Consider the following 21,109-nt stretch of genomic DNA (forward strand, 5'->3'; position numbering starts at 1 on the left):
GATGACGATCTGCTTCCATGGAGCTCTGCAGCAATCCATCCTCCCGCAGAGACAATAGAACCAAGCATTGCCTTTCGTGCGACGACCTTGGCAAGTTCTCCAAATTACAAGGTTGAACCATCGACGCCTCTGAGGCTGCACATAACTCCATCTGCAATCTTGAGCAGCAGTCCCTTATCGGTGATGTCACCGCAGATGCTACCCTCGCAGCATGATGTGGAGGAGTCACCGTATGAATCACTGCAGCATACTGTCAGTGCAGTCAAAAAACCACGAGCAAATACTGACCGGCTTCATCGGCGCCCTTATGAGCGAAAGCGTCCTATTGGTTCATCCTCAAAGCCGAAGGCCACGCCGATCAAGACCGGTATGAATTGCGACTTGGTCATCGCACAAAATGAATTTGCCTGCAGCTATCCCGGATGTATCGACAAACACACCGGAAAACAGAAGCGATTCAAAAGGCAGGAACACAAGAAGCGTCATGAGAAAACTGTACATGAAAAGTCTACGCACACAACATACAAATGTTGGGTCCCCGAATGTAATAGACCATTCTCGAGAACGGACAACCTGAAAAGTCATTTGAGAAATACTCACTCCAAAAGACCGGGGGTCCGGGGAAATCGATATGTTGCCACGCTGGACAAGAACAGCGAGTTCTATGATCCAGACTGGGTGGGCGAGCTCGACAAAAATGGATATCCGATCCATTGACATCGCCCCCGGCTGTCAGCCTCATGTCAACCATGTTCACTTCGACGTGCCATAGAAGAGTGATGGCACTTCTGGAAGGGACATATCGGACTGACGGAGTTGTGCAGACCGTTCCGTTCCTGTTTCTGGTTTATTCTTCTGTGATGTGTGATTGAAAATATGCTTTGGTTGAACTGTACCAATGGGCGAGAAACTTGGGTCGCGTGGAAAAGTTGGGACATCATAGTTCTCGCAGTCGGCATTACACCTTGCACTTGTACGAGTACTGGGAAGGGAAAGGGCCATTGCATGGCAGGCTGTTTGACTTGACGCGGTATTCGGGAATGGCGGAGGCATCTGTCTCTGCTCAAAGACAACCTGTAAAATAGCAGACACCAATCCAGGAAAGCGACTAGAACCAAGAACAGGGGGAGTGAAAGAATCCTATCGAAGAAATATGTGTCAACACCATTTTTGACAAGATATCGTAGTGACGGAGAAAGTGAGACGGAGAGCTACGGACTTTTGAACGTTGAAACAGAGACGCGCGCCAAGCCTTTTCGCGTCTGCGTCGCGTCCGGGTCGCGTCTCTGATGGCTGCAGCGCGAAGGGCAAGAGTTGCGGTTTCACGAACAAAGGAGCACAATTGACTGGCCATTGCATCCAGCGAGGTTGCCTATACAAGAGTACAGTCTTCACTATGGACAGAGTAAAAGTTTCACCGTGCACATTCCAGCACAACTTTGATAGTTGGACCTAATCATCCGTCTTTAGCCTGACCGCCCCTGCTTGTGCTCGAGATGATACACTGTGTTGGCCCACCCAAGGCAACATACTCTGCTCTGTACAGCACTGAATTCAACCAGCAGCATGAGTTCCATCCCCTCTTGCATCACGTAAAGGCCGGTGCCCTATGTACCTGCTTGCACTAAAGACAGTGCCGCTTGTACCCCTTCTGCCAACGTCGGGTAGTAGTTTCTGACCAGGCACCACAGAAGGCTCTGGAGAGCTTCTCACAACCACTCATAGATGGACGGGTTTCAGACTCGCTTTCTTGTTCTTGAACCACAGCTTCTCTTTCAAGATGTGACCGGATGGAAGTTTGTCCCTGTAGCGATGCGAATGAGACGTCCGAAACGGTTGGGTTCGAATTCTTCAGCTTGGAATGAAAGAAAAATCTCTGCTTTTGCCCAGCTGCCTCGTCGAGTGGTGAGATTTCGGAAGGTTCTGCCAATTCAATTCTCCTAGGGACGTAGAGCGGCACCTTGTTGTAGCCGGGCAACTCCCCCAAGCCCATTTCGACCTCGGGAGCCAGATTCAGAGATGGACTCCCGTGAGCATCTTGGCTGCTTCGAATGGAAGCCCCTTTAGACACGGGCCGCGCTGTCAAGGATGCCGATGGACGCTTCTTCGAGTCACAGCCATCCCAAACGAATTCAGAAAACGAGCTGGGCGCGTCCATGTATACAACTGGTCTTCTTGGAGGGGCTATGGTAGCGCTTAGTGAAGATATCGAGCCTGCGTGAGTGACAGGGCGAGAGGTCGATTCTGATGTCCGGCTGATACTTGGGGCAGAGTTGTGTCTGCCTGATGCACTAGATAAGCTCGGGCGACCGACTCTTCGATTTCCAAAGGCGTGACTGCGCATCTCTTCCACACTCCCAATAGAAGAGGTCCTCGTAACACCATGACGAGAGAATGCCTTTAATGAGCGTGGACCATGCAGCAGGCGATCTTCGGCAACATGAATCGAGTTCACCGTTGAAGAGGAGGCTGCGTAGGCATAGGTGGGGTGCTGCGTGAAGTGACGAGGTAGACGCTACATTGGTCAGTCAAAATCCATCTTGATGAAGGCGGGCAGACGGAACCTCGGGGTTTCCAGAAAATGAAGGCGGCAGCATACGGTCTTTACTTGTGACTTCATGGATATCTTTGCGGATAAGAGAGGATATCTCGAGAGGTCGTTAGGTGGAACCTTTTGGGCGATTGCTCATAGTCGTACCTTTGCCATCTCATCCTGACCTGACCCTGATTCCTTGAGTTTGCATTCGTAGTCCATCTGCTCCACACGAGTCAGCGAAAGCTGGAAGTGGAATGGCGACTGTTGTGGCGTACCAAGGGTGGGTTGGATCTGCTCTCGTCGCAAGCTTCTACATTTGACGATGTGCTGGTGTTCTGGACGCAGAGTTCTGTTGTGAGTTCCAATGGTGGCAGCGACGGCTCTGGAACAGGCTGCGAATGGCTTGTTGGAGGAGCCAATGTTTCTAGCGAACCTCGCTCCTTTCGCGTGAATAAGCCATTGGGTATTTTCTTCAGCCGTTTTGTCATTTTCTTGAGTCGGTCATTATTTTCTCCCCAGATGCCCCCAATCGCCACCTTCATGATAAGCTTGCGCGACTGTGCCTCTCTCCGACTACCCTCTCTTGGTATATTGGTCAAGATGGCCTGGTCGTCAAGAGAAAGTCTGGTGGAGGTGATCTCGTCAATCGAAAGATCAGGGTTGGTAGTCTCGGTGGCAGTCGTAGCGCGAAGGACTCGTGGCCACAATTTCTCAGGTATGTCGTCAAGAGGAGTGGTAGGGATGCTGCTTGTCCTGGAGGTGATCGAGGCTCTCGCAGACAAGACTGGCCGAACTGGAGGAGGTGAATTGGTGTTTGTGTCCATTGTCCTCAAAGGCGAGGCAGACGCCATTCTTTTTGTAAGGACGCCTTTGCCTTTGCCTACATATCCACTGGCTGGCATGCAACGGGTACCGACCACGGATGAAGAAGGAAGCCGTGGACTTCGTTCGTGCATCCTTTGGCCGGAAAAAGTGGAGTGGCTCTCCATGAGAAGGGTTGCTGAAGCACAAGGGAAGCAATCTCAGTAAATGCAGGTAGTCGGTAGGGATGGGGTGTGATTCATTTGAGGCGTCGAGTGAGGGCCGCGGCAGCCAGGGAGCAGTGGGCACTCCTTTTTCGGTGAAGATTGGATAGCGCGAAGTTGTGAGTGTGCGTCGAGGTTCAAGAAGAGCGGGTCTCAAATGTCCATGGCCACGAGTAGCAGCAGCGTGGAAGGATGAGAAAGCAGGACCGACAAAGTCGGCAATGTGCAAGGTGACCTCTGTCTGAGAAGAGGCATCTACTCTGGGGTCCGTGAATACCTTAGATAGGCAGGTGCAGCAGTAACCTTTTAACGGCCCTTGATTCTTGCAACCCTGGCTTCGGCATCCCGTCGCTCTGCAACCTGCTGCAGGAAGTCCATTCTCGTCAAATAGCCCTCTTTTGCCTTTGCATGTGTGTCCAACTCCTCCTGGAGGCCCTCAGTATCAACATGCTCGGCCCAATCCATCTTACTCTTCTCAACAACATTGAGTTTGGGACCTTTGAACTGAACTTCTTGCGCTGTCCTGGGCGTCCAAGATCCCTTGAAGGCTTCTGGATTGTTGAAATTAGGATCGAACCGGGAGATCTTGCGAAGCGGTCGATTTACGGCCTTGCCGTCAGTCGGGGGGCTTCCAGGCTTTGAGGAATCTTGCTGAGACAGCCACAGCCGGGCCTCAGCCGACGACTTGAGCACCTTCTTTTCCTCAACGTGAACCTCACCGGCGAATTTGTATGTTCGCTTAATCGTGATGGTCTCCTCATCATCATCCACGGGCACATTCTCCTTGTCAGTATCCTTATTGACAGCACCAGCATCAGGAGACCCTGCTATTTTGTCTGATTGCACCGTCTGGTCCGTGGCGCTCCCTTCCACACAAGAAGGAAGAAGTGTACCAGGCCGGTTCATCTCCTCCCATATTTTGTTTACATCGATCGTGCTGCCCTTGCTTGAGGCTAGTTTGTTCTTCCGTCTTTCTTCCTTTTCCTTCGTCCGCATACCACGGGTGCGGGCTCGCCATCCTTCTGTGTCATCTCCACTCTGTTCTGGCACTGCATCGTCAGTTTTCCTGCCTTTCCTTCGCCCCTTCTTGTGTTCGCGGACGGTGGCTTCGTCTCCCGAGTCGAGTTCCACGATCAGATCTCCTTGTCCGGGCTGGTTGTCGCTTTTCTGCCGTTTTCGGGGTCGACGGGGCGCATCATCGGCATCTCGATCATCATCCTCAGAAGAGGTCAAGCCTTCAGGATCGGAGCCACCGACTTCAAAGTCACTGTCAGCTTCTTCGTCGTACTCGTCCTCCAGGTTCCTGTCGTGGGCCTGCGGATCTGCCATGGCGCGAGTCAGAGTGTCCGACAGGGGTGAAAACTTGTTGTTAACAACACCTGGAGAACGCGACCAAATCCAGACTTATAGACGGCAAACAAGGGACGGAAGGTGTGCCGAATTACCAAACCAATCACTTGGATCTGGATGCAGGGTCTCGCCAATAAGCGAGCGAGCTTCTTGGCGCCCAGGCGGTGACGACTGTCGGACTGCTCTAGAGGATCCTTCCCAACCCTTTGAGACATCAAACGTCAAATGCAAAGACCCAGACCGTCCACGACTATTGGGATGACAGGTAAGACTGAACTTTGGGTGTTCGGACCTCGCTTCGATAAAGTCAATTGGTGTGCTCTGGTGGCTGACTAGAGGTCTTGGTTATGTGTTGGCATGATGCTGTCTATTATCCTCGGGGCGACTCCACAAGAGTCTCAAGGAGGCACACGCCTATTAGAGCTACTGTGAGTCTTCAATTTCCTCCCATTAGGACATCCATCTATTGTCTCTGGGGTCTTCAGTACGAGGAATTGAACATCAAAGGGAAGAAGCACTCCTGAGCGGGAAGGCGTCAAGACTTGTATGGTCGCCACGCTTGATTACCTGGGTCGACCTTGTCCCGCTTCGCCCTTTCCCTTTCTTCTGATTGACATTCACCCGCACTGCCTACAAGACGGGAATTAGCGAACCCTCCGCGCACAGTTCCCTGTATCCTTCACGGCTCGCAGAAGGGCAACTCGTTTGGTAAGGCTACGATCGCTCTCGGCCGTAAGCACACCAGCAAGGCTGTCATACCTGCGGCATCGCGCTTTATACCCAATTCGGCCGCTGGCAGATCGCTGGTCATTGCTAACAAATCTACCCAACTTCAACGGCCTTACGTCCTTAACAGGTACGGGGCGGAGAGACTCAAAGCAAGACGCAAAGATTGTGGGTTACGGGCATATTTTATAAGAGCAGAAACGCGGAAGTCGTCCGAAGCAAAGTATGTCAAGTGTTTGCCATGATCAATAGCAAGAAAGGCGGCTCAATCACCCAGACTTTTTCGAGAACCAGCCACTGTGACGTTCAGAGACGGCCACTCAGGTCCCTTTCCAGTCTTGAACGTTCAAATACAAAAATGGGAGCCTCGGGTGCAAAGGCGGCCGCCATTGTACACTATCATGATTGGCCAAACTCTATGGGGGTGAGCATATCCTCCCACATCATGGACAGTCCTAACGGGTACCGTCTACAGTTCGATGTGAACTATGAAGAGAAGACCCCAGTTGAGTTGAGGGTGCAAGGCGTCATTCCGGCCTACGCAGCGGGCACTCTTTTTCGTACCGGCCTCGGGCCAAGGTCAATCCACACATCCAAGGACATTGAGTTCAAAGTCAATCATTGGTTCGATAACTTCTCCCAGGTGCATCGTTTCCAGATACACGCACCCCAGCCAGACTCGAAAGTGCGGGTCACTTACAATTCTCGCTTGGTTAGCGATGGACTGATTGAAAGGATCAAAAAGACCGGAAAGCTAGATGAATTCACATTCGCCGCAAAGTACGATCCTTGCAAGTCCTTATTTCAGAAAGTACAAGCTGCCTTTCAGCCGTCGGCCCCTCCACCAAAGCCGAACGAGGTCAACGCCGCAGTAACCATGTCGGTCAACTTTCCCGGCTTCGCAAGAGATGGACATAAGGAAGAGGGTCCTCGAGGTCCCAACCAAGCGATGACTCTATGCAATAAAACAGATGCCAACATCTTTCAGTTTCTCGAACCAGAAACCCTGGAGCCTCTAGGCATCGCTCACCAGGCCATTCTTCATCCTGACCTCAAGGGTGTGGGCAGCGGTGCACATGCCAAATCAGACCCCGACACAGGGGACGTCTTCAATTACAATCTCGACTTTGGTCGCACTGGGACGTATCGTCTGTGGCGCGTTTCGGCGTCTACAGGAAAGACCTCTATTTTGGCTACATTCCACCACGCCGCAGCCTACCTCCACTCCCTCTTTCTGACCGAGAACTATGTGATTTTGTGCGTCTGGAATTCGTTTTACAAAGCCGGAGGCGCATCTATTCTATGGAACCGAAATCTTCTGGATGCAATGGCATGGGATGGTAAGCGGCCAACCACCTGGTTTGTGGTTGATAAGAGGTCCCCGGAGGAAGGCGGTAAAGGTGTCATCGCTAGATATGTTTCTGATGCGTTCTACTCCTTTCACACCATCAACGCATACGAGGAGCCATCGAAGACCCAACAAGGTGCTGTCGACATCGTATGCGACCTGGCGGCATATGAGAACATGGATGTTCTTCACCACTTCTATCTTGACAACCTAATGAGCGATCACCCTCAAGCACATGCCTGTGCGGACTCATTGAGTTCTAGCTCACGCCCGAGCTACCGCCGGTATCGCCTGCCAGTCATACCATCGACGCCAAAACCTGGGCATTCCAGAGCTGATCTGGAGTACGCGAGTACGAAGGTCGATGCATTCGAGCTTCCCACCATCAACCCCAAAATGGTGACAAGGAAGCATCGGTACATGTATGGGATCACTGACACAGGAAAGTCTACCTTTGTCGACGGCCTTGTCAAGTACGACGCCGAGACACATGCAACAACACGATGGAGCGTCCATGGCCAGAGCCCAGGAGAGCCAATATTTGTGGGAGACCCCCAATCTAAGGATGAAGACGGCGGAGTGCTCCTGTCGGTGGTCCTCGATGGCGCAGGAGGAAAGAGCTATCTCCTTGTGCTCGATGCGAAGACGATGACGGAGGTCGGGCGTGCGCATGTCGATGGTGTGATTGGGTTTGGATTCCATGGCCTGCACGTTAGTTCCAGAGAGGCGGTTGGCAGGTTCAACGGATTGCATTTGTAGAGAGTGGTCTTGGTCAAGGGCGGCCCTACGTTCGTAACTAGTACGAAGGCGAACACATGTATAATGACGGACTGTTGAGTATTCCAGTCGTAGAATGTGCTTCGCGGTTGGCATTTTGGCGCTGGGGACGTAATTCCCGAACGACGGACTTGGACCCCAGTAGCCCCCACCCATGTTGGTGGCACTTAGAAACCTCGGATGATGCAAGGCCTGCGGGCAACATGAGAGGCGGGTGGGCGCCCGTCAGTGGTCAGCGGTCAGTGGTCACAGCTTGGTGACAGCTGGTGGTCGGTGGTCGGTGGTGGTGGTGGTTGGCGCCATGACGTTGGTGTGGCTGGACAGAAAGCTTTTGACGTTGTGTGCGTAGCGGGAGCTGCATTGCTGTCAGGCACACACCAGCTTTCAGGTTCTATCACTGCAAACACACACCACATCTTCACTGTGATAGGTTTGCGAGTCACTTGTCGCGCTCCTTGTTCGTTTCCATCATGCCTTTTGTCTAGCTTCTTGCCATTCCTTTCTTTCCCTCCCTCGACCCTTGCGCCTGCGCTCTCTGCCCTCCCTCCTTACCTCTGAGTCCCTCCTTCTCACGCGACCATAGCTCTGTCGTCAGCGGCCCATCATGTCGATTTCCGACCTCATTGACTGGCTTAGTCTGAGCAAGACTTCGCCGCAAGTCAAGGTCACCACCCTCCCGGCCACTTACTTCAAATTTCCTCCCTCGCCAGAACCAACGACCGTACCTCCGCCCGCAAACAACCCGACGCTTGCGCACCCATTCACGATCCCTACGGACCTGTATAATACCCTCCTCTCTCCGCATGTTCCCATAACCGTTGCGCTGGTGTACATGTCCTTGGTATCTTTCCTAAATTCCGTCAACGCGAATCGTAAATACAAGCCATGGGCATTCAGTCGGACATACGTCTTCAAATTTCTCGTTATTGTCCACAACATCTTCCTCGCCATATATTCAGCTTGGACTTGTGTGGGTATGGTTAATGCCTTGCATCTGGCCCTGCCGGAATGGAACGAAGAGTGGAAAGTCGCTGGAACCGTGGACGCTCTATGCAAATTGCACGGACCGAGAGGAGCTGGAAGTGCTGCGACGTACAATGCAACCACCAGCGCATGGCAGATGACGAATCGCGTATTGCACCTGGCTGCTGATGGACTTGGTCCCGAAACTACAGATGTAGGCCGCATCTGGAATGAAGGGCTGGCGTTCTATGGATGGCTCTTCTACCTCTCCAAGTTCTATGAAGTCGTGGATACCCTGATCATCTTGGCCAAGGGCAAGAGAAGCAGTCTCTTGCAAACTTATCACCATGCCGGGGCGATGCTGTGCATGTGGGCTGGAATCAGGTACATGTCTCCACCAATCTGGATGTTTGTGCTGGTCAATTCTGGCATCCACTCAGTCATGGTAATTTCGATCTATAACCCCAAATAAATCATTCAGCTGACATGGATACAGTACACATTCTACCTTTGCTCTGCAGTCGGAATCAAGGTTCCCAAATGGTTCAAACAGACCCTGACGACACTCCAAATCACCCAGTTTGTCGTCGGAGCGACGTATGCATTCTTACACCTCTTTGTCGCCTACCAAATCCCGGTCAGCGTCCCTTACATATACCATGTGGGAGAAGCTGTCTCCAAGGTTGTGTCAGAAGCTCCAACAGAGATCGCATCGAGTGTCTCCGCGGCGATCTCGACAGGTTCCGCCAATATGGGAGCTTGGCTAAAGAAGGCGCTCCTCCGGGGCGCAGGTTATGAAGGTCTTGCAGAAAACGTGTTAAACGATGAAGGCCAGCCATTCGGGGTCGATGCTGTTCACATCGTTGAAGATGTCATCAGGAGAGAGGAGACAAGGTACAGAGATGAGCTCCAGTGGGTTCAATGTCTCGACACGAGTGGCCAAGTCTTTGCAATCCTACTGAACTGCATGTACCTCTTACCTTTGACCTGGTTGTTCTTACAGTTCTTCATCACGTCGTACCTCAAACAAGTGGAGAGACGGCGAAGTCGATCAGCCAGCGAAACTGCGATGGTTGCGCGAAAGAGCTTTCACGATGCATCGAAAGGTGTGGCGCGACGGCTTAGCGAGGCTGTGGAAGAGATGCATCGTGTCTCAGAAGATATCGGAGACGATACTGTGCTCGTGGATGGTGACGAGGTCAGGAGGGAGCTAAAAGAGGCTGCAGAACAAGCCGCGAGCACAATCAAGGAACATTCGACGAAGGTCAAGCAAACAGCAAGCGCCGATGCCGAAAAGGTACGACAGGAGTTTCAGCGTGATATGGAAAAGGCAAGGCAAAATCTCCACAATACTGCCGAAAAGGTGAAGAATGCTGTTGCGAAGGCCGGGGATGAGGAGACGAAGGAAAAACTTTCAGCAAAGGCGCAATCCGTAATGGACTCTACCACTGAAACCGTCGAGAAGACTATGGAGAGCGTTAAATCTACGGCCCAAAGTGTCAAAGAGCAGATCCAACCCGCTGTCGACTACGCCAAAGAAACGGCCGGGGAGTTGAAAGAACAGGCTGGGCCAGCTGCCGATTATGCTGCTGAAAAGGCGACCGAACTAAAAGAACGCGCAGTTGAGGCGTCCCAAACGACCGGCCCGAAGATCCAACAAGATGCCGAGGAAACCCCCGAGTCAGGGCAGATAGCGGGCGATGAAGAAAGAGACACTGCAGAAGTGGAACCGGAAACAGCCGAAGGCAACGCTGAAGCTATTAAACAGGAAATCGAAGAGCGTTTGGAATCGGACAAAGACACGTCGACAGAAGAGGGACAATCGAAATCTTCGGTAGAGAAGTACACATCCGAGTCAAAGTCCCCAAACGGAAATGGCATCGCCGCCGAAGAGGAGACTGGTCCCAGCGCGAATGAGAACCAAATCAAGTCTGAGGAGACGACAGGGACAGAGGCGGGCGAGAGTGAAGAAGCCAAGGCTGAGAAAACGGAAGAGGACAAGATTATAGATGAGAGTCAAGTTGTAAGGGATGAGAATGTGGCCGCTGATGGCGACAACAAGGCTGGAGAGGAAGATGGAACGAATGGAGCAGGACAAAGCTGGGCACAGGTGGTCAAGAAAGGGTCCAGTGAGGAGGAGGAAGAGACGAAAGAAGGCGAACCTGACAAAGACAAAGAGGGTTGGGGAATCTGAGTCGAACACCGAGCACGATGCACACACGCAGCAGTGAGCAGCAGCCTGAGATGAAATCTGTGCTCGACGAAAGATACGTCGAATCGAATCGAATCGAAATGCAAGGGCATCCACCCGGACCCGGGGGTTCTCGAACTCATATCGTTCATGGAGGCATGCAGCGACCTGATTCAATCAAGAGGTTTGCAAATCTACCAGCCCGGCGGGGTTGGCGTGCTCCTACAACGAGCCTGTTGGACTGCGTGGCAGAAGTTTCGTGGAATACTGCAGTGCATCAGACCGAGCCTGCTAATGATGCAAGAGCTAATACCTATTTACCTAGGTAGATAATGAATAAATCCAGACAGGGAGGGCAACCAGAATAATACCTACCTAGGTAAAATTGTACATACCGGGAAAGCCTGATACCTAGATGGGTACGAGGTAGTTATGAATACTTCCAACAACCCAAGGAGGAGGCGCATAGCTACCAGGTACATAGCAAACTCGTAGACTGGCCGCAGCTCACATTTCCCATCCGCGTCTCTAGTATTATTGATATCGATTCACACATTTGTTACCTTCCCCTCCCTGCCTTGTAACGTAGGGGCTTTGCTGCAGGAAGGTATGGAGGTAAGTATGTATGGAAGTTATGTATGGAAAGCTCTGCTAGACCGCACGACCACCGGTCTCCATTTCGCCAGGACGGGGATGGAATAGGGACGTAACATCGGGACACACCATCCGTCCGTGCTTTCTGCGCGCAAACTGTGAACTCGAGTCTGCAGAGCTGCAGGCAGATCCGCATCTGCTTTTGCAATTGCAATCGCATTTGGCATTCATTCGGGTCTTTCCGACTTGCTTCTTTCGTCCAACCAAAACCAGGGTCCGCCTCGAAAGACAGCCGGTCTCAACTCACATCCCCCCATGATCATATCCCACGGTTAAACTCCACCAGCCCCCCTTCCCCGCCCCGGTCCCAAAACTCTTCCTCCAAGCTCCTCGCGCTGACGGCCTGCCGTTGCGGAAACGCCGCCAGCGCCAAGGGCAGGGCAAAGATGCTGGTCGTCAGAATCAAGCCCAGGTTCACGGGGAGGACCATCCTCGGCCGGGACTTCATCCACTCGGTTTTCTGGAGTCGGACCAGGATGAGTGGAGGAAGGACCATGATCGGAGTCGCATTGAGGACGCGGGAGATTGCTGTTTCGCCCACGGCGAGGATGGCGGCTTTGCGAGATTTACCTAACGACGCGACTTCCTTGCCTGTCTTCTCACGTTCGGCCTTTTCTTGCTCGGATTGCACAGGAAAGATGTCGATGCCGCGACGAATTTCTTCGGAGCGCATAAGAAAGACGTTCAATGCGCCTGCACTCGCCACTGCTGCGAAGGGAACGAGGCGACCGAGGATAAGCCTGGTGTTGGGAGAGAGGCGTTTCAACCGTGGAACAAGGGAGTTCAATCCCACCGCGACAGAGCAAGAGGCAGAGACCGCCATGAAATACGATTTCACCAAGGTAGATGTGCTAAGCGGTGAAGATTTGTTTGCATTGGCCGAGTTGATCGCGACATTGAGAGACTGATTGATAATTTGCCAAGCTACTGTGCCCGTGTTGCTCAGGTTGGGTGTGAGCATACCAGCAGTGACGACTAGATTAGAGATGACGAAACAGGACATGCGGAAAGGGAGGAAAACTGGTTCGCCAGTATCTGTTCGGTGTTAGACACTCTCCGTCTAGGGGTACGAGATATAGTCGAACCTGGATGGAGTGTAGAATCCACAATCTTTTTGGCTTTCCATATCTCAGGTGTCATGGCTTTTGCTTCCCCAGTTTTATAAGATGTCACCAGCCGCTTCGCATTTTCGAGGCCAGAGGAGGAAACAAAGAGTGTCCTATGAGTCAAGCAAAGGTCAGTACCACGGCTTCAGTAAAAGGACGGCGGTGTATATGCTGCGGTCTGTTGCGCTGTACCTTCAGCACCATTTGATGGCACAACTGGTCGCGAGCCCAGAAATTTCAGGTCAACACTTGATAGTGTGACGCTTGCTCTGTCCTCACCTCGGATCTGCTATCTGTGCCGACTGCATGACACGGCCCCAGTATGTCGAGAGGTCATATTGAGATGCTGGGAGATCTCTATTCCCTGGAAGTGAGGCGGACATCGTGGCGCCAGCGCCCCAATGTGACCGCAAAGAGGTGAGAGAGGATTAGGGGCAGGTCGGAGAGCCTGAATTGGTGTTTTTGTGAGCTGTGAAAGGAAACAAACGAACGTCAGGTCGTGTGCATTCTGTGCTATTTCTCGCTGCGATTTCGGAGGGGTGGTCTACAGTTGCTGGACTCCACGTCCTCACAAGGAAAGTATGACGAGGTTTCAGCCTTGCGCTCTCGAGATTTCTAAAGCCTGGCAGCCTCGTCACCGATATACAGACACACAGACTTGCAACTTTTAACTGATTTGTTTCGCAACAGCATCTCAAAGATATTGCCTGTAGCAGGCGTCATCCAAGTTCTACGTCGCTCGGTTTCCGACCAGCTCAGCAGTGCGGACACTACTGGCTCCTTTGGCTCTCACATCCATCCGGAACGGCGTGTATCGGTGCGAGTCTCTAAACGGCCCAACCGGGTTGGCGATCTTCTTGACAAATTGTCCTTCTCTAATCTCCCCTTCGATGCCACCGAATGCCCCATCTGTACACCACCCCAGCATCTTCCGAACACGATCTGACATGCTAGCTTCGACTTCAGGTCTGATTGTCAGGAAGTTGTTCTCCTGTTGCCGGATGAAGGACCGCATGAAGAACATGAGAATGACCGGCCGTTCACCACTCGTCATTTTGTTTGGACCCGTGGCGTGCCAAAGTCGACTTTCAAAGACAAGCGCTGTCCCTGCTGGCCCTTCCGCCGCCACTGTCCCGTCTATATTGAAAGGATCTGGAGCGCGCGTTATGTTAGTGGCATCCATCGGCATTACGACTCCACAACCATCACGGTAGCCACCGTCCATGGCTCTGGAATCCAATGGCAAACGAAACTATGGCGGAAGATCAACTCACCGTCTGGAGCAATAGCACCGAGGTGACTGCCCGGGAACACCCGCGTTCCTCCATTCTCTGCGGTGACATCGGTCAGAAACCACATGATGTTGATGCCAAAGTACACGTTTCGAACAGGTGGTTGAATGCCGACCTGATCCGTATGCAACATCATCGGCGTGTTGCCTGGCCGTGCAATGTTGGCGCTGTAGCTGTGGACCAGAAAGTGTTCACCCAAGTTTTCTGGAATGACTTCGTCAATCAGGGGATGCTCTAGCAAATCAAGAAACTCCTGCCCTTTATTGATCAACGTCCAGATCCTTTGGTTGGGTGCATTTGGGCCCCCGTCTCTCGCGGCAACGCCAGCTTCCACCTCTCCACGTCCCTGTTGACGAATGGCTTCGGCCAATAGTTCGACTTGATCTCGGGTCAATGCGTTTTTCACCAAACCATAGCCAAACTCTTTGAGATCCCGCCTGACCTGATCGATATCTTCCGTTGGAGTCGGCAACCTGGCGCCAGGCTTGGGCGATACAGGGTGTACGGGATCCACAGGGCAAAGGGCGTCAGCGAATTTCACCGCTACCTTGATATCTCCTTTTGGTAGTGTCGATTCGTCGAAGAAGCCGTCCTTGAAAAGAGCATATCTCGGTTCCAGCTGGCCCTGAGCGAAAGCGAGGATATAGCGAGGCTTGATTTTCACGCGGCAGTCAGGTTCTCCGTCAAATGTTTGCAGGATGCGAGGCTCCTCCCGCGTGTCAATGTAGAATGGCCCGCTGTCCAAGCCAATATCCAGCCCGAGAACAGCCTTGACCCTGGTCATCTTCGGCAGTCCATTTCGAATCACTTCCAGCGCTTCCTCCCGATCATCCCTCTTCTTCGAATGAGGCTTCCAGTTGGAAAACATCCCATATCTCAAGCCTGGTGTGGGTGTACTTGTCGTTCCGTTGGCAACTCCGTTAGGAGCCACGGTGCTGGAGCCATTCGGTACACCGTTTGGCTGGTTGCTTGATGCCGAAGGGCGCGAGACATTCATCTTCGCCTAAGTCTTCGTGTCATGGAGTGTGGAAATGGTTGTTCGTCCTCATATTCGGGACGGACCTCCTCCATGATATTTTGCCATGTCCAGGACCAACTGCAACCCCGACTGTTACGCAGCAGCAACACCTGAGTAATGATTTGCGCAGTAATTGAAACGGCAGCAAGGGGCTTCGGCCTCGTGGCCACGCCAGCCTAGCCAACAAAAGGACGATGTCTTGCGGACCAAGAAACATCCATCGCTCAACCCCGCATTTATCGATGGGCTCCTGAATCAATTCTTCCTGACTCGACCCAACTGACGGCAGGACCTCTCACGTTTTAGACTTTTGCACGGTTCGTCTCAAACGAATCGATGTTGATGTGGCCTCCTAACATGGAGTACCCCAGTCAGAACTCAGCGTCTGCTGACGAGCATTCGATGGAGCGTAGAAAAGCTACCCTCGGTTATACTGAGCTTCTGGTTGATCAGGCCTTCAATCCAGACGTTTCTGGATATCCGCGGCTCTCTACTGGCACCACTGGGAGTCCAGCAACTTGAACCCCTTTTTCCCGGATACGCTATAGTTTCGCATCTCTATCTAGCACCCCAGGGACATTGAGCAAATCCCCGAGTTGAAGCTCATTCGATTTGCACAGTGGCGGGGTCAAGGAAATCTGGGGTTGCCTTGCTCGTCAATTCCAGAACATTGGTCCTTCGTAACCCCCCGGCCCCCTCTCTCACCACGGTCTGGATGCACTCCACCTGAAGACTTCCTAGGACCCTTTCTGCTGGTCATATTTATACTCTCTTTAGCAGCTAGCCCCGCAATTGCATGGCGTAAGAGGCAATTCGGGAGCGACAGCCATGAATTCGCCTTCATCCTAGCTCTACTTCCTCATTTTATGTTACTCAGATTTCCCTAAGTCATCACTGGCTTGACCAAAGACCAACAGTCATTTCGACAGTATGAAGGATGATGCTGACCAGTCCAAGGGCGGTCGGGGAGGCCGTTCAGCCCGGATGAGCAATGAGGACAGGAAACTTCGGAATCGCCTGTCGCAGAAAGCCTTCCGCGCCCGGCAAGCAATGCGAATCAAGGAGTTGGAGGATAGATTGGAATCCAGGCCATCTTCCGAAACCGAACGAATCGCAGAGCTCGAAGACCGAAATACTTTTCTCGCCAACAGGCTGTTCGAGTGCCATAAGAAGCTCGAGAGCCTTCAGGTTACCATAAAAGCCCTGTCAGAGGCTACCGCGGAGGCACTTGACATGGTAGTAAGTTTCGCGATTAGCTCAACTTCCTCTCAGACCTCACACACACGCGGGACTGATTCTTTCTGCGAAAGATCAACAAGGACAAAAAGAAGGACTCGGATGCCAACAAAGAGGTAGAAGATGAGGTTGCTCGTCCAACCTCGGTGCCTTCGTCGACCTCACATGTTTCTTCACCGAGTCTGAGAGACGTCGCTGTGTCTGCACCGAGGTCAGACTCGACTAGTAAAGGAGGCATTGTTGTTCCCGATTCTACTTATGATGCCACTCATCAACGTCCAGAGATCTTGGCGACTGTAACGAATTGGTCCGATATGGATACAGGTTACGACGAGATCCCCGACGACTTCAAGGATGCCCTGCAAGCAGCAATAAGCCATGACCCCGATATATTCGCTTCGTTGGATCTTCTTGACTCTTCTGGTTCTAACAACGGCGCGACTTTCATAGACACGAACAATCCCCTTGTGTGGGAAAATATGATAGCAGATCCGATCTTCCAACAACGACTGTCTTTCACTTTTCCGCAGATGGGCCCGAGTACATATTCTGCTGCTGAGAATCATGGTCCGGTCTTGGTGCGAGGTCCTCATGGACAGCTACATCGGACAACCTCACCGTGGTCGGACCATATCACTACTCTTGAATACTTCTTACGGCAGAAGTGGAAATCATTGGGACTTCGGAGGAATGGGAAAAACAATCCATTCGATGGGTATGAGGCATATGTGCTATACTTCATGGAGCGTGACTAACCCACCCTATAGACTTCCAAGCTCGGTTTGCTTCATGCTGTCCACTTTCATATGTCTATCGTGGCCTACCATGGCCGCCTGGCATACTTACACCCGCGCTCATATGCCAGTTGGCAGCCTTATGGCGTGGCGCCTGAACCCGACTCCGGAGATGTATGCTGCCATAGACCCTTCTCTTCGTCCGACCAAACTTCAGATGGCAGTACACCATCCAGCAATCATCGACTGGATTCCCTATGCTACCCTACGCGACAAACTAGTCATCTATCATTCTGCCGATCCCCATCTGGATGACTTGATCTGCGAAATCGGCAATTCATATGTCATGGAAATCGATCTTGCACAACTTATCACGGGGATCCCTCCTACTCGAGGCTATGTCGGGGTGTGGGATCTTGTCCGGTCGATCGCGCCGGAAGCCACATCGAGTTCAGATGCAACGAATCTCTTCCAGCCGGATTTCGAGAATTCTCCGGAAACCATTGATGACTTTGATGAGGAGGAAGAGCCAAACAGTGGCGCAGGTTCTTTACCTGCGCCCAACGCAAGTGTGCTCTTTGGCTCGAAATTACATGCTCTGAAAGCATTCAAGTTAATAGGGATGCATAAAGGAGTGGGAAACTTCTTACTCGATCCACATTTCTTCGACAGGCATCCAGAACTCTTCGATCCCACGGTCAACATTATAGCCCGTGGCGTTCCTCTACGTCCAGGAGATCGAAAATTTATTTCAGCACCTCAACCATTGGACTCCGGTGTATTAGGACGGTATAAGGAGTTGTCTTCGTGGTCACTTTCTTTATCCTCAGCTATGATAACGGCGATATGAAACTGCCAATCAGGGTCGCTCCACCTTCGGCGTTGCTGTCTAGGATGGTGTGTTCTGTCTGCCGACAAGTTCCTCCCCATGAATGAACACATGGACAAAATTGTAATACTCTATGAGACACTGTCAGACGACGAAATCGAATTCGAGAGGCTCGCGTCTGCCAAGTAGAGAGATAAGGCTGGTTCGCTAGCAATGTGCTGGCGGGAACAATCTCAGCATAAAGATTGACACCATCTCTAGTGTATGTTCTATTATTCTCTAGCCCAGCAACAACAAAATTTAAGGAGCCAGTCTCAACTATAAAGAGATTTGAAAACATCGGCAGGTATCCCTCCTACTTCAGCAAATTCGACCTAGCACAATGAATCATACCGGAGATACATTCAGCAAACCTAGGAGATTTGTGATTGTACGAAAGTATGTGGTGATTACATGTGCCTACGGTACTGCCTTGGGCATGGAGGAGAGCGTGAGGATAGGCCTGGCCCAGTCAGACCAATGTGGGCATGGTCGACATTTGTTTTGTATATGACCATCTGCAATAGCGGTCAGTCTTCAGCACCTACCGAAGCGTGCAAAGACATGGTGGCTGATCCCTTAACGTTGTGCATTATGAAGGCGCATGAGGAGCTTGTCGCTCCCCAAATCATCAGTGAGAGGCTGGCCACGTAGCTGGATTGGTATCCGAAGCCCCCATTGTAGATATCGTCCTTTCAAAAGTATCTATACTCGTGAATTGTTGTCTGAACTTGGTAGATACATATACGGAGTAGAGCGATAGAAGCGGGCCAAGCGAGCCGTGCCAAGCCGTCGGATTAACATTTTGTCGAGCCGAAATCAACCATCGATTTAATCACACGAGCCTTTACCACGACGGTGCAGTGCGCCGGTCTCTAGACGATCTGGTTCCAGTAGAACTGTAACTGCAAAAGTCAGGACCCTCTTCATCATGGCACCAAGAGAGGATTTATCAGGCGATGAGTCTGATGACTCTCAATATGAATGGGAAGTGGAACAAGGCATCCCTCAAGTCGATGACCCGTTCATCCAAAAGTACATGGCGGGGCGCCAGGCGCTGATCGAACAGGAGAAAAAGCAACGCCATGACCGAGCTTTCAAACAGAATATGTCTCCCATGGCCAAACAGGCATCCAAGATCATGGCGTCTATTCGACGGCGAGAGTTGCAAACAGTCTGGACCTCCGAGTTTGAGGATAGCCTCGCCGATAAGAACGGCGGCAACCTGTATCCGGGCATGATGTTCACCCTGGCTCGCGATCGCATGGAGACGACTGAGCTGTGGAAGATCGTCGAGAAGATGCCAAAGGGCGCACTGCTGCATGCCCATCTGGACGCGATGATCGATATTGACTGGCTGGTCGACCAGGCCCTAGCGGAGAAGGGGTTCTGCATGATCGCACCGGAAGGGCTGAGTGATAAGGGCAAGCGGACTTCGGGTGCGTTGCAATTCAGGTACTATCCCGACGAGGTAGTCAAGAAACAAAAGAGTACGGGGAGTATCTGGACTGCGGCATACACGCCAAACACGCCAGTTACGATCAGAGAAGCACAGAGAACATTTCCCGACGATGACCAAACTTTTAAGAAATGGCTGATCAGCAGATGCACCATTACCAGCGAGGAGTCCTTGTGCCACCACCATGGTCTGGACGCCATCTGGAAGAAATTTCAGAGTACCTTTCTGGTCATTACTTGGATGTTTACGTACGAACCCATCTTCCGCCGCGCAATTCAGCGACTTCTCGGCCAGTTGGCAAAGGATGGTATTGTCTACGTCGACTTCAGAATCGCGTTCAAGTTCGAATTCCGCAGGCAAGGACAGACTACGGGTCAAGTGGGCAAGTTCGACGACTTTTTCACGATCTTGGGCGAAGAGATCGAGAAGTTCAAACGGTCGCCCGCCGGCAAGGCCTTCAAAGGCGCACGCATGATATGGACGGTCGTCCGGAAGTCGGACAATCGAACACTTGTCGATTCCATGAAGGAGTGCATCCGTATGAAGAAGAAGTTCCCCCACATGATTTGCGGCTTTGACTTCGTGGCCCAAGAAGACCAGGGAAGAACCCTCAAGGATCTCACGCCGCTCATATTCTGGTTCAAGAAGAAGTGCGCCGAAGCAGGTGTGGATTTGCCATTCTTTTTCCACGCAGGCGAGTGCCTTGGTGACGGCGACAGCACGGACAACAACTTATTTGATGCGCTTCTGCTAGGCACTCGACGCATTGGGCACGGGTATTCTTTATACAAGCACCCCTTGTTGATTGACATGGTCAAGGAGAAGAAGATTTTGGTCGAGAGCTGCCCGATCTCGAATGAAATCTTGCGACTCTCAAGTTCTATCCTTTCCCACTCTCTCCCAGCCCTCCTTTCTCGAGGGGTGGCCGTGTCATTGAACAACGACGACCCTGCAATCTTGGGCCACGGGAAAAATGGCTTGAGTCATGATTTCTGGCAGGCCTACATGGCATTTGAGAACCTCGGGTTGGAAGGCCTGGCAACTATGGCCGAGAACTCTCTAAAATGGTGCGCCATTGAAGATCAAAAACCGGGTGAGTGGACCAAAGATATTACCGAGGGTTATCTGGGTAAAGGTTTCAAAGCAAAGTTACTGAGAGAATGGAGGAGCGAGTTTGAAAAGTGGTGTCAGTGGATTTTGATGGAGTATCCGTTAGAGGCCGAGGAAGAGGATGGAGAGGATGAAGACGAAGAGGAGTCCGAGGAGGATGAGGAGGACGAAGAAGACGACGACGACGAGGACGATGAAGATTAGATTGACTGCCGCGGGCATGTTGCTGCTGCTGCTGCTGCAGCTGCTGCCGCTGTGGTCGTTAGAAGGCAATTCGTCAACCTTGCCGCATCTCACCTGGTCGCCTGTGTCTCGTTGCTCAACAGGATGCAGGGACGTTCTAGACGGTCTTCAACGACAATTACAAGGGTTTGTTTTAGCGGGATATGCACACTTTGACAGACAAAGGACGATACCTTTAGGGGTCTCCCTTTCCCCAATCTGACTGTTTCATGGACAATAGAGAGGTCGTGAGGCTGAACAGTAAGGCGCATCAGGCTGTGACGCTCGGGCTGTTAAATATGGCCGGGCCGACCCCTGCTCGGTTTGCTGTCGGCGGTGTTGGGGGTGGTTTGGGCGCGTTCGTGCCCCTTTGGACGTTGTCATGGGGGTTTTTGAGCACCCAAAGGCGCCTCGTGTGACCACCGAGTGAACCGCCCCCCACTGCGCCGTTGAGGGCCCATTTCCACTGGCTCACAGTGCCCAACGCTAGCTAC

The 21,109-nt window shown here is 52.0% G+C and overlaps 7 protein-coding genes across 8 annotated transcripts; 4 read left to right on the top strand and 3 right to left on the bottom strand.

Annotated features, from left to right (window-relative positions):
* Window positions 1-1,624: 1,624 nt before the first annotated feature.
* PV07_01549 (uncharacterized protein) lies at window positions 1,625-3,525 on the bottom strand (the record flags this gene model as incomplete). Its single annotated transcript, XM_016388081.1, has 4 exons — window positions 1,625-2,515; window positions 2,565-2,648; window positions 2,699-2,755; window positions 2,812-3,525. 4 exons carry the CDS (start codon window positions 3,523-3,525, stop codon window positions 1,625-1,627), a joined length of 1,746 nt encoding a protein of 581 aa, XP_016255009.1.
* A 342-nt stretch (window positions 3,526-3,867) lies between these two features.
* On the bottom strand, window positions 3,868-4,890 carry PV07_01550 (uncharacterized protein; the record flags this gene model as incomplete). The annotated part of the gene is made up of 1 exon (XM_016388082.1): window positions 3,868-4,890. One exon carries the CDS (start codon window positions 4,888-4,890, stop codon window positions 3,868-3,870), a length of 1,023 nt encoding a protein of 340 aa, XP_016255010.1.
* A 498-nt stretch (window positions 4,891-5,388) lies between these two features.
* PV07_01551 (uncharacterized protein) lies at window positions 5,389-7,744 on the top strand (the record flags this gene model as incomplete). The annotated part of the gene is made up of 3 exons (XM_016388083.1): window positions 5,389-5,860; window positions 5,915-6,061; window positions 6,113-7,744. Exons 2-3 carry the CDS (start codon window positions 5,996-5,998, stop codon window positions 7,742-7,744), a joined length of 1,698 nt encoding a protein of 565 aa, XP_016255011.1. The 5' UTR covers window positions 5,389-5,860; window positions 5,915-5,995.
* Window positions 7,745-8,131: 387 nt separating this feature from the next.
* PV07_01552 (uncharacterized protein) lies at window positions 8,132-11,441 on the top strand. Its single transcript, XM_016388084.1, has 2 exons — window positions 8,132-9,170; window positions 9,222-11,441. Exons 1-2 carry the CDS (start codon window positions 8,367-8,369, stop codon window positions 10,917-10,919), a joined length of 2,502 nt encoding a protein of 833 aa, XP_016255012.1. The 5' UTR covers window positions 8,132-8,366; the 3' UTR covers window positions 10,920-11,441.
* PV07_01553 lies at window positions 11,371-13,178 on the bottom strand. 2 transcript variants are annotated; one of them, XM_016388085.1, is made up of 3 exons: window positions 12,956-13,178; window positions 12,656-12,789; window positions 11,371-12,605 (listed from the first exon to the last, which is right to left on the bottom strand). In XM_016388085.1, the coding sequence occupies exons 1-3, from the start codon at window positions 13,057-13,059 to the stop codon at window positions 11,830-11,832; spliced, it is 1,014 nt and encodes a 337-aa protein (XP_016255013.1). In that variant the 5' UTR covers window positions 13,060-13,178; the 3' UTR covers window positions 11,371-11,829. The 2 variants fall into 2 exon arrangements, with proteins under 2 accessions (XP_016255013.1, XP_016255014.1); XM_016388086.1 differs by having other exon boundaries at window positions 12,869-13,178.
* Window positions 13,179-15,916: 2,738 nt separating this feature from the next.
* PV07_01554 (uncharacterized protein) lies at window positions 15,917-17,894 on the top strand (the record flags this gene model as incomplete). Its single annotated transcript, XM_016388087.1, has 3 exons — window positions 15,917-16,225; window positions 16,297-16,937; window positions 16,990-17,894. The coding sequence occupies 3 exons, from the start codon at window positions 15,917-15,919 to the stop codon at window positions 17,804-17,806; spliced, it is 1,767 nt and encodes a 588-aa protein (XP_016255015.1). The 3' UTR covers window positions 17,807-17,894.
* Window positions 17,895-18,675: 781 nt separating this feature from the next.
* PV07_01555 (uncharacterized protein) lies at window positions 18,676-20,846 on the top strand. The gene has a single exon (XM_016388088.1). The coding sequence runs from the start codon at window positions 18,756-18,758 to the stop codon at window positions 20,595-20,597; it is 1,842 nt and encodes a 613-aa protein (XP_016255016.1). The 5' UTR covers window positions 18,676-18,755; the 3' UTR covers window positions 20,598-20,846.
* Window positions 20,847-21,109: the final 263 nt, after the last annotated feature.

This window comes from Cladophialophora immunda (genome assembly GCF_000835495.1).
Source record: "Cladophialophora immunda strain CBS 83496 unplaced genomic scaffold supercont1.1, whole genome shotgun sequence".
NCBI lineage: Eukaryota > Fungi > Ascomycota > Eurotiomycetes > Chaetothyriales > Herpotrichiellaceae > Cladophialophora > Cladophialophora immunda.